This window comes from Pleurodeles waltl, chromosome 12 (assembly GCF_031143425.1).
Source record: "Pleurodeles waltl isolate 20211129_DDA chromosome 12, aPleWal1.hap1.20221129, whole genome shotgun sequence".
NCBI lineage: Eukaryota > Metazoa > Chordata > Amphibia > Caudata > Salamandridae > Pleurodeles > Pleurodeles waltl.
Genome location: NC_090451.1, coordinates 589,832,297 through 589,845,120, shown reverse-complemented (window position 1 = coordinate 589,845,120; position 12,824 = coordinate 589,832,297). Strand labels below are relative to the sequence as shown.

Genomic DNA, 12,824 nt, shown 5'->3' with positions numbered 1-12,824 from the left:
GTCCTCAAAATCAGTTGTCTGAGTGGAACACTGTACGGCGGGATTGACGGCTGCTCCCCTTCCACGTCGATGTTAAGATGTTTAGCTCCCATTGGTGCATAAAGACCAGAAATCAAGGAAACGTCCTGCAAACCTTTCAGCAACTACATCACAAGTAATTAAAGCTAAGAAGTTTGATCCAGAAACCTGAGAAAATATGAAATAGACAAAAAGTACTCTATAATTGTGCTCAAAGCAAAGCCTTGCTGGGTTAAGGACAATGCAAAAAGCAACATTTGGGAGCCTGGCCTTAAGTGAGTCAATCTGATGAGTGCTGCACCAAGCCACAATTTTGTCCCAGCAACAGGAATACACAACCTTAGATGAGGGTTGCCTGGCTACCAAGATAACCTTGACAACTTGGGAGGAAGATCAAAGGCAGTCAACGGCCACTGCTCAATCTCCAAGCACAGACCATGACCTTCTTCAAAACTTGGGCATATGAGATACTGGCAAAAACCATACAGGAGTACCAAGTTCCACTCTCAGTGTAATGCATCTCAGAGCAAAAAGCGTCTTGTAAACTCCAATGCGCAAAGTGCTGATATGGCAAGTTCTTAGCAATAGCGAAAAGATCGAGCAAACATTCTCCTCATGTGCAGAGAAAACCCTGCACCATTTATGGGTGTAACTGCCATTCACGATCCGCTAGGCTTTGACCGCTAGGTTTGTCTACTCTAGCTTTTAGCAATCTCACCAGGTGGGGCACCACCAGGAAAATCTTCTGCCACTCCTTGCACTTCCAGAGGCACAGAGCCTCCTAACAGAGCCTAAGGCCTACCCCACCCTGTCTGTGGAAGAACTAGGAGGCAGTGGTGCTGTCTGCGAATACTTGTACCAGCCTTCCTTTGAAGGATGGTAGGAAGGCCTTCAATGTCAAGCAAATGGCCAACAACTCCAAAAGACTGATGTGGAGTCAAGCCTTCTTCGAAGACCAGATGCATCTCATCTCCAACTCTCCCAAGTAGCCTTCCCAACCCAGAAAGGATTCATTGTCAGCTGTGGATGGAGTAGAGATGGGATTCTGGAGCTGAACCAATCACAGTCCAGCAGCTATCACTGCAGATGTTATGCAGGCAACAAGGTCTGATCAGAAAGATCCCCTGGTTTTTGTGCCCACTATGTCTTCAAATCCCACTGCAGGGCCTGCAATATTCCACCTGCCATATTTCACCAGTAGGATGCAAGAGAGCATCAGTGTCATTGTCACTGAATCTCAAGACAGATGATGAAACATCAAGATCATAGCTTGAATGCCCTGGTCTCTCGTCCACTGTGTACATGGGTCCGATGAAAGGGAACATCTGAAAAGGATTCAGATGTAACTTTGGCATGTTGATAGTAAACCCCCAAAATATTAGTAATGGGCTGTAGTCTGGAGGCGGGTGATGACTTCCTGGGGCAAGACTGCCGTCAGCGGCCAGTCGTCAAGGTAAGGAAAGACTGGAACCCTGGCCTTCGAAGTTGTGCTGCAACCACTGTCATCACTTTTGTGAACACCTGAGTGGCACTGGTGAGGCCAAATTGGAACACAGCAACCTGGAAATGCTCCTGGTCCACTGTGAACATTTGTGGACCTGCAGGACTAGCATGTGAAAATAAGCACAATGCAGGTCCAATACTACCATCCAGTCTGCGGAGTCAAGGGCTGAACAGACCTGGGTCATGGTGAGCATCATGAATATGTCCTTCTACAGGATGGCATTGAGAAGGTGAAGATCCAAAATAGTGTGAAGACCTTTGGGCTTCTTCGATACCTGAGAATAGCAAGAATAACAATCACAGACTACTTCTGATTCCAAAGTTCCCTTTATGGCTCCTTTGACCAAATGGGCTTGGACGTCCTGCTGCAAGAGAGACAGATGATCCTCTGTCAGCCGTTCTGAGGTTGGTGGAAGGTGTGGTGGGCTGTTAAAACATGTTAAGTCGTGAACATGATGGACCATTTGCAGGTTCCACTTGTCCAAAGTGAATGCTTTCCACCCTGATAGAAAATGTTGGAAACTGTCTCCAAAAGGGTGGATGTGTGACAATAAGGGCATGCTAAAGAGGTTTGGAGACTGTGGAAGCTGGAGGGTTTGAGGGATGTGCAACACGCTGCTTCTGTAGATCTCATGGTCTGTGGGTGTCGTGGCTTTGGCAATTAAAAAGCTGAGGAGATTGCAGGGGGGCCTCCGAGGGGGCAAAATTCTTGAAGCAGCTGTCGCTGTGAAATATAAAGGCCTAAAGAGAATGCTGTGGCCCTACTGTCTTTAAAGTGCTTATGGGCTGAGCCCGCTTTATCCCTAAAACAGCCTAGAGCCATCTAAGGGCACATAGATGAGGCTAGCTTCAATGTCACTAGAGAAGCCTGTAGACCTCATCCAGGAGTGCCTGCGAAGGGACACCCTCACGCTTATGGCCCTGCCGAAATGATCAATAGTGGCCAATCCACGAGGAATAAAGAACTTGGGGGCATCATGATAATCTTTTATGGCTTTCATCAGGCTGGAAAGCACATCTTCAGGGACAGCAGAAAGGACGAGTGCCACCGAGTCCCAAGAGCATGGGGAAAGTGACCCAGAAGGCAGATGGTGTTTACAGAACATAGAGCTACACTTGGAGGAAAATATATGTATGCCAAATGTCTCAATCTGCTTTAATTCCCATTCTGGTGATGAATTAGGGATCAAGTCGGGATTAGCTTTACTCACTGAGGCCTGCACAGCAAGACTCTCGGGAGTGGGGTGCTGAGTCAAAAAGTCTAGTTCAACCTGAGTGGGGTTCTTGTGCCTCACAATCTGTCAATTGACTGGAGGGCCAGAGAATGGTTTTGCCTACATCCCAAGCAGGGTGTCCATGAGAGCCTCATGAAATGGTAGCAGGGGATCAGACCCCATTTACCCTAGTTGAAAGACTTAAGTCAATACATTGGTCTTGACTTCCATAGTTGGCAGATGTAGTTCAAGCATTGCAGCCACCCTTCGCATGGCCATTCTGAAGGAAGCACTCTCTTCTGTTGCAGGGCCAGGAGGAGAAACAAGACTAGTGTCTGGTGAGACTTCTAGTTCACTGGCATCTTGGAGATCTTCATACCATTTGACCTCGGCATACAGCTAGGCAAACTCATCCCCCACACCATATGCATCATAGTGCTAAACAAAGTATGGAGGATTTCAGCCCATTCATCCAGCAGACCTACCGGTGGGAACCGTTTTGGAAGACCTCACTGTTCCTTAGGGCCAAAGGTGTTCCAGAGAGAGATGACAATGTGTCAAAGAGATAAAGCATGGCCTCCCAAAATTCCTCTATTTGTTGGGGAGTCGCTGACAGCCCGAACGAGACTGGGAGGCATGTGGACATCTGAAGAAGACCGGGAGACACGTGGACGTCCACACACCTCTAGACATCAAGAGTAGCGGGAAGGGGCCTAGACCTGGTTTGGCTTCTTTTACTTCTTCTTAGACGTAACCATAGACTTCAACCCCGACAACGATCTGCTACAGGAACAATTTCGGGAGCAGAAACTGAACATTCCCTATGACATCGACTGATCATGGTGTGAAGTCTTTTGGTCATTTATGGCACGGAGCTTCGTATACTGTTCCCTTAGGAGGCATTATTGTACATTTACTACAAGTCTTGGAGTTGTGATCTGACCACATGAATCACAGTCAACCCTAAAGGGGGATGCGTCATAGACATTTGTTTGCAACAGTCCCTACATGATTTAAACCCTGTATTTTTTTTTGGGGTGGTGATATTTCCCTAGCACATTAGTAGTAGAATTTTTAAAGGAAAATGGTCTCAAAAGTAAGAGGGTTAGCTCTGGATCTGCGTCTGCAGGTTCGGAAAGAATGGAACTGATGTCAGTGCATGCAAGTGGCACTGATATACAACTCTAGATGTCACTTGTATAACAGAGCTACGCTGCTACGGGGCCACATGATGCCACCTATAGGTACACAGGAGTACTGCTGAATATTTTCTGCGTTCAGGGCCTCATTATGAGTTTGGTGGAGGGGATTACTCCGTCCCAAACGTGATGGATATCCTGCCCGCCATATTACAAGTTCCATTATGTCCTATGGAACTTGTAAAACGGTGGGCAGGATATCCGTCATCTTTGTGACAGAGTAATCCCCTCCCCCAAGGTCTTTATCAGGATCTCAGTCTGTTGCCTCAGGGAATGATGAAAAGGCGAGGAATCTGCACTTAAAAGTCTCTATCAGAAGCTAAAATTACCACAGCTTACTGTGTGATTGATTTACAAAGCTGTTCTCAGAGTCTTACTGCTAGAAATTCAGAAGTAAATCACTGAGTTTGGAGTAAGAAACAACTACTCAAAAAAGGTTTGTGAATTGGACACAGTGTTATCCCAAACTGTCTTTTACTCTTTTGCTATCTTTTTAAACAAACTTCTGCCAAAATATTCTTCACCTTGATTCTAAAAACAAACTGCCAAATTCTTCCTTATGTCCCAAAGGCAAAGTCTGTTCTTGTGGTTGAGATCATTGAAGAAATAATGGTTATTGTGCGAGTCCAAGCAGAAAAGTAATTTCTAGTTAAACATCAAAAAGGAAATGCGAGATCTATTAAGCCCACTTGAAGAGAAATGCGGATGGCTGAAACAGTCAGAAGAAGAATGCTGTCAATGACATATGCAGATGGACAGATTATTACATGGTAGCCCATGAAAAAAAGAACACTGCTGGCTACAAAACCAAAGCCAGACCACAAACACTGTAATACAATGGCAAAGAATCTCTTTAGAAAAGGTGAAAGAATGCTGCCCAATGAGTCCACTGAAGAAAGTGCATTCTCAGGTGGATGCACAGGAGGAATAGTACTGCCAGTGAATTTAGCACTTGCAGTGGGATCAAATGAAGGAAACCAACCATCTGTGTTCAATTAAACATAACTACTACCACCAGACACCACAAACATAATACTACTACCAGAGGAGTCTACAGCAGTGATAATGTTGACTGGAGTCTGATACAAAAGGAGTGCTCCCATTGCCGTTTGCAAGAGCATGAACACTTCAATAGAGCCTCCTGAGGAAACATGCTTCTAGTTAGGGCCGTAGAAGAAATAAGTCTACTAGTGACCACTAAAGGGTGTTACAGGTTTAGACAGGAGCAAAATCACGACCAGTGGAAGCCCAGGGAGAACTGTACTACTTCTGCTGTGCACAAGAAGAAGAGTTCTTCTAGTACAATATGGAGTGTAAAAGCGTGGGCATGGGAGTCTTGAAGGAGAAGCCCAGTCCTTGACTGGACCAATATTACGGTACAAGCTCACATGCACTTCAGTTCCAAAACACAGATGTGAAAAGTATCAATGAGTTCAAAAACAGTATCTCTTCAGAACTGCCTTTTCAGTAGGACTATCACCATAAACATATTCTGAAGAACTTGATCAGCTTATACAGGAGTGCAAATCATTGACAAGTTTGTAACTTCATACATCGGTATTGTGCAGTTTATGTGATATTCAGTATTAAATAATGGAGAAAAACCTCAACATGATTTGCTTAAACACTTAAATTCAATATATGTTAAGAGTTACATCAAAGTACAAATTATAGCTCCCTTTGAGCACAATATAACTTATTTTATAAGTCTCCCTTAAGGTACGTTTATGTCTATAAAAATATTACCACTTATGCTGTGTGCTATATACTACGCTTCTGTCATTTCTTAAATAAATATGTCAAATTTTTATTTTCAAAACATTGCCTCATTACAACATCTTTCTCAAAACACATCAATAAATTTCTCGAAGGTAAAAAGATTTTTCATCACAATTAGTATATTGACACAGTCATCCCTCTACTACTCAGAGTTGTACTCACAATCCATTAAATAATTATTATTTAAACAAAATCACTTTTAATACATAAAACCAATCTGCTGATGAGGTGTTTTGGTGGACTGACTACTCTACTCCACCTTCTCCGGGACATATCTAGTACAAAGATTTTTCAATTAAAAAATATATATCCACTCATGGAGTCCTTTGTTGTGTAATATCTCTCAAGCCACTCCTGGTTAGTTTCTTAACAGCTTTAGAGAATCAGTGGCAGCATTCAATAAGAACCCTCTCCATTGATAAGTTCTTTGAAGTTCAAACTCTGTCCACTTTGTTACTGAGGGGTTCATCTTTTCTGGCGAGTCAGTAAAGAGGGTTAAATTCCATGTCCACATAAATTGTGTTACAGAGAAATCAAGAGCTACCATAATGGCAGAGTTCAAGATTCGATAATCTCCTCAAAGACTCTAAAATACTGCAGTTAACAAAAGTGAACTTTGTTTTCCCTTTTGCTAATTCAAAGTGCATTAATAAAATATGGCTGTAATGCACAAGGTGACTGGGTTGGTAGGAGATACCTGCTTAGCCTCCAGTTTCTCCGCAGTCCAGTCCTACTTGCCAGTAATCGCCATATGTGATTTTGGGTACTAGAAAGAAAACTATACAAAATGCACCTTCTGGTAGGGCCTGACGCGATATCTGAAAGCCATCCACCAATGATGGACGAACCAACTTTGTTACTGTTCTGCTCTTCTTCAGACTGAGAGGAGACGAAATAATAGGAATGCCAAGAATGCAGCAATCTTAGTCTGAGTAATGAATTTATTAAGACACTTCTGAAGTTTCATGCACAGAACAAATAATGTGATCTTTTATTTCAAAGGCAGTAATTCCAGTGCAATTCTGAAAATAATCACCGCAGTGAAGTTATAATGATAACAGAACTCAAAATTTTTTATTTTATGTATATATATATATATATATATATATATATATATATATATATATATATATATACTACGTAGTCACATATGCACATCGCAAAGATAAAAATCAGAGTTAAAAATGCATCATCATGGGCCTTGACATAAACATCATCCCTTTGTTTGCCAGCATCAGGTCGCAGAACCCAGACGACCAGAAAGAGGGAACTACCCGCAATGGGATTAGGTTCCGAGCAAGGTGTCCCTCCTCAGATGAGCTCCGTCCATTCAGCCATCAAGCTCCCACTACCTTATATACTTTAAACAAACTGGAGAGGAAAATTCTAGAAACTCACCCTCCCATCCAGTAAGTTGTTGTTCAAACGCTGGCCGTACCAGGTCAGTGTTGAAAAAGAACACACTAGAGACTGGCCAAATCTCATGGTATTTTTCCAAGACCAAGCTGTTACCTGCCTGACCATAAACATTCTCAGCCTGGTACATCTTATCACCCTTACTCCTTACTCCCCCATGTTATGTACCCACCCTTCAGTGAGAAAGAGCAAAAACATGTTGCACAAGCCATGCTTGGAAAAATACCTGCGCCACCAATGTGACGGTGTGTAAAGCTAACCTAAACACAAAATGGAGTAAGGGACAAGATGGAGCTGGTGATTAAATACAGATAACATTACAATACCTTGAGTGTAAAAATTGTTATAATCTCTGGTGTCCACTGTTCCCATGCAAAATGTACTCACCTGCAGCTGGCCTCCACTTGTAAGGATGATTCCATCTTGCTTCCAGACAACATGCGGCTGTGGGTTACCAGAGGCCACGCAGGTAAGGCTGATGGAGTCCCCGTCCCGCACCTCCACCAATGCAGGTGGAGTCTCTCGAAATGATGGGGGAGCTGCAAAGAAACAGAGATATGGTTGCATATATTGTATTTAGCGATAACAGAATTTACAGCCCAGCACACACTAACCACAAAATCAGTTACCCCTCTGGCTCAAAGTTTTAGCGAATGCTAATGAGCTGTGGGGAATAATGTTTACAATACAGCACCAATGTCAGAAAAAAAGTAATGCCAACTAAAGCAAACCAATATTGCCTATGTTTAATGACACACTCATAAATTAGTTTGATATAGTCTTTATATTCATTATGACTAGTTCATTGTTCATTACAAAATTGAAAATTCATAAATCTTCACACAAGTCCTCTATCATAATTTCTCATTACAGAATTACAACTTCATTAAATGTTAAACTTTGACTATTTGTGCTGCTTTATGATATTTCCAAGTATATGAAGGAAGGGATTGAACACTCATTTTTAAGTACCTTGTATTAATTTGGCTATGGGATTTTTGGGTCCTTTTCTTGAAATACCACCAGCTATTGACCATGACAGTAATATTGTCTGTGCATCATTTAGATTTATACTCCTTATTCGGAATGCAAGACTTCTAACTATGCCTCACCTAATCCATACTATTTCATGATTTGTAATATAATTATTGTACAATACTTTCAGACTGGTGGTTTGGGAAATATGCAAGTTAAGATTTGGGGTTTTGGAGGAATGGGGGGACTGGCTTGGAAATGTGGGTGCTACAGTACAATCCATGGCTTAAATGTGAACATGTATTCTACATACAGCTCGGGAACTGCTGATGTTTTGGACTTGTGTCTGTAATGGACAAGTTACTTACCTTCGGTAATACCTTTTCTGGTAGAGACACAGACTAGCCGCAGATTCCTTACTTTAGAATTCTTCCTGAGGCGTCAGACTGGATCCAGAAATGTTTCCTCAGCAGTACCTCTGCACGTCAGTAGAGGACGTCGAGCGACTCCACAGCGATGCCGTCCCCAGACATGACGTCAGCAGAGTCCATTTATTCCCTCCTCCGACGCACTGACGTCAGTTTTTTCGGTGACTTGAAGCCGCAGAACAACGCGGAGCCACAGAGAAACTGGCAATGGAATAGGAAAACAGCGCAATAGTGTATATGCCACCAGAAAGGAAAAGATAAGTCTTGAGACATACCAGAACCACAAAACACCCAAAAACATCCTAAGCAAGACTGAAGAGAATACAGTTAGCAAGCGGGGAGGGTGGGTGGTTCGATAAGAAATCTGCAGCTAGTCTGTGTCTCTTCCAGATAAGGCATTACCGAAGGTAAGTAACTTGTCCATCTCATAGAGATAACTAGCCGCAGATTCCTGATCTTAGAATTAGATACCCAAGCAATCCCAACCCCTGGCAGAGGGACACGAACAGACCACACCAGTCTCACAAAAAACAACCCGGTAACACAGAGGAATAACCAGGCTTGAGACAGAGTGTGCGAGAAAAAAACATAAGTGACTCATACGGGAAAAGGAACTGCAAATCCACCAGGGTAAAGCTAAGAGTCATGGCTGGTAAGGAAAAGCCTCCACCGGAGACTAGGCAGCAATCCCCCCCCCCCATGGGGAAGGGAAATCTGCAGAAAACGAGCAGGATGAGGAAATTGAACCCTGTACAGGGGCACCAGAAAAGGCAGACACATACGTGATATAAAATGTGTAAAAAGAGACAAAGGTGAAAGACCAGCAGAACCGTGACATACAACAATCTCACAGCCAAAATGAGACAGTATTCCAGACAGAGAAGCAAATGAAAAAAACTGAAAGAGTACAGATAGACTGAATGGCAGGCTCAGAAGAAGAGGAGAAACAGCTCCAGGCTCAAAAGGAAGAACAAAATGGGAAAGACCAGGAGGGCCTTGCGCAAATGCAAAGTTTATAGATATATACTAGGCATGCAGTGATAAAGGGGAAAAAGAGAGAGCACTAAAGGAGAACCGGAATGACAACGTAAAAGGAGCAGATGTTCCTGTGTGAGCTCAGAGCAAAAATGAATGCCAGAAAATATGCAGTCAGGGGCAGTGGAGGCAGAATTATCAACTGCATACAAAGGCAGCCAAAGACCTGTGCAACAGAAATCACAGATAATGAGGGGAGGAGCCTGCTAATATGTAAGAGCGCTGGTGATATTCGAACCCCTTTAAAGGGGTAGCCAAAGACAGTGGACCTAGCCACCAAGCTAGAGCTCCTTGAAATTGCAAAGAAACCAAACATGGCACCGAGTAAGGAGTATAAGGGGAGAAAGAAAGTGGAATCTTAAGTCTGAAAGAATGAGGAGGTACTGAAAGATGTAAAAAGATGTTGAAAGAAAACCATGGCTCATGCCAAGGAAGAAAGATAGTAAGCATGCAAGATGTCAACAACACCAGCTGGAAGAAAAATGCAGAACCATCCCTGAGTCAGAAGGATAGAGGGTCCGGGAGGGATCCGACAGAATCAATGTTAATTAACAATGACCAAGCAGATAAGAGGCACTAGGTAAGGGATCCTAGAGGCATACCTAGAAGGGGACCAAACGATATGTCAGCAGCAAAATACCAAAACAATGCAAGGAATACCGACAACAGGAAACAAAAGATAGTACACCTCCCAGGCCATCACCATGAACAAGGAGGGCGAGGGACAAAAGGGCACCAAGCAATTTGAAAAATCTTGCAGAAGCCAGTATTGGAATTAGCACCATACTTCTCCTATTAAAGTGTTTGTGGGGGGAGGGTGGGGGACAGTAGAAAGTGGCACCAGGAATTAAATCCAAGAATAAAGGATACCTCTGTAAAGGCCAAAAAGAGAAACCACAGTGCCTCAAGAAGAGGGAGTACGATAAAAGAACTCACAACATCCTGTGGAAAAGAAAGCAAGAACCTGTAAACAACAACAGGGGGAGGATCCACCCCAGGAATTAACAGAAAGGAGCTGGCAATAAAACAATATGAATTAGAGGAAAGTAACCCATAGTGAAATGTACAGTACCAGTACAGTATCACAGAATGATTCAGTTTTTTTTGTTGTTTTTTTTTTAACTTTAGGGAAGCATGGAATCCCTGGAACAGGGAAGCCAGTGCCCCAAAAAGTATAAAGTACAATCATTGAGCTAGGGCATAATGGCCCTGGAAGAAACGTGATCAACAGTGGGTATGATAGAACCAAGAACACTGAAGATCTGTAGCCCCTGACAGCAATGGCGGGATGTGAACCCTTGTCCTGGGGAGCCTGTACCACCAGAGGCAGAAGGCACTGCCACTGAGCCATAGCTCCTTGATCCAAAAGGGACAGGGAGTGGAACCTTCAGCAAGCACAAATATGAGCCTGTATCAGAGGAAAAGCAGGAAATGGAGAACCCATTGGACTTAAAATGGGAAAAGAAACCTTCCTAGGAAAAGGTAATGGACTAAGAATTTTGTAGTTTAATGACGTTATAATTATGCAATGAGAAATTATGAAACAGGACTTGAATAGTATGAACAGGGTATTGTGAAGGTTAAGGAATTTTCAATTTCCTAATGAGCAATGAACTAGTGATAAGGAATATAAAGGCAATAGCGAACTAATTTATGATTGTGTACATATAGAAATATTGTTTTTTTTTTACTGGAAGTACTTTCTACATGACCTTGGTGTTTTATTGTAAACATTACTTCCCACGCCTCATTAGGCATTCATGGTTACTTAATATGCCTGTGTTAATCTCTACCTACTGTTGTACATCTAGGTGGCAATACAGTTTCACTAAACAGGATCATTTATTAGAAATGGAAAATTTGTTAGCCACATGTGCTTCTTTAAGGTCGAATGATGGTGGCAATTTAGGTCATGTGACATGCTTTACAGCGAGATGACAATATTAAAATTGGACATATTATATACGGACAAACTGTTGATGTTATCTCTCAGTTTCGATTTGCCATAACAAGGACTCCAGAATTGCAGAAGTACCAACCTGCCTGGAATAATTTCAAACAGAATAAAACTGCAAACATACAATTTAGGAGAACCAGTACAGAACGCTTTTTGTTTTGGTGATGGAGGCAAGCCTGAGCTACACGAGGCAATGCAGATACCAGCTCTCATAGAAATAGTAGGAACGAAATAAGAAATGGCAAAGGTGATTTTAGGGTTTAGGAGTGGGTCGAGGTAAAGCAAGGTAAGGGCGATTTAAAGGTTTATGAGAGGGTAGTGGTGAAGGGAGGTAAGGGTGCTGTTATAGTTCTGGGATGGGATGAGGTAAATGTGATTTTAGGGTTCTGGGGTTTGGTATAGGCAAGGAAAAGTAAGGTTTGATGTGGGTAGAGGTAAAGGGAGGTATGGTTGGTTTTGGGTTTTGGTAGAGGCAAGGAAAAGTAAGGTTTGATGTGGGTAGAGGTAAAGGGAGGTATGGTTGGTTTTAGGGTTCAGAAGTGGGTATCGGCAAATGGACGTAACAGTAAATTTAATGTTGGGGATGGGTAGAGGTAAAGGGAGGAAAGTGTAGTGAGCTACCTGGGCTTTATACTTTCTGGTGCAATAGTAACATGCACCTCATTGGCTGGGAGCAGCCAAAGAGATAAGTAAAAGGTTATCTGGACCGCTTGTAGCCAGTCCCAATCAGCAGACTCATTTGTGTGAATCTCTATTGCGCTTGGCGAATTTGTGCAGTGCTAGACCTCCTGGCCCAGTGCACAATGGCAACAAAGACGGATCTCCTCACATCAAGTCAGACCTGTACTCTTCCCAGCCATGATCCACCTTGCCGTCTGCCCGCTGCATCACCTGGAGTGTGCATGCCAACCCCAATGGTAGGGCCCAGTGCCTTGTGAAAAAACAGCTGCTGGCCTGCCTTTGCCACCGCTTACTGCTTGGAAGAGACAGCAGAAGTACCCAGCACCGTTGTAAACCACAATATTGTGCCGGAGAGCAGCACCATCTAGTGGCAGTTCAACCATTCACTGTCTAGGGTGCAGCCAATTCTCCCCCCCACACCTCTCCCCCCCAGTGCACAGCTATGGAGAGACCCAACCTGTTGTGTGCGTGTGGGACACACAGAGTCCTTTAGCCAAGGGGCCTCACTGACCGTGGATGAATTGAAGGAAAGAAAACAAGTACTTTGTGCAGAATCCCCTGACTCAAGAAGGGATGGGACAGAACCCAGAGCATGTGAAAAGCGGAAGCTGAGATGGCG

The 12,824-nt window shown here is 43.3% G+C and overlaps 1 protein-coding gene across 2 annotated transcripts in view; it reads right to left on the bottom strand.

Moving 5' to 3' along the window:
* IGSF9 (immunoglobulin superfamily member 9) overlaps window positions 1–12,824 on the bottom strand; it is a 466,550-nt gene that overhangs the window by 302,462 nt on the left and 151,264 nt on the right. For both annotated transcript variants that reach the window (XM_069217763.1, XM_069217765.1), the window contains exon 4: window positions 7,517–7,668. In XM_069217763.1, the coding sequence (XP_069073864.1) occupies window positions 7,517–7,668 (152 nt within the window). The remainder of the gene's footprint in view (window positions 1–7,516; window positions 7,669–12,824) is intronic.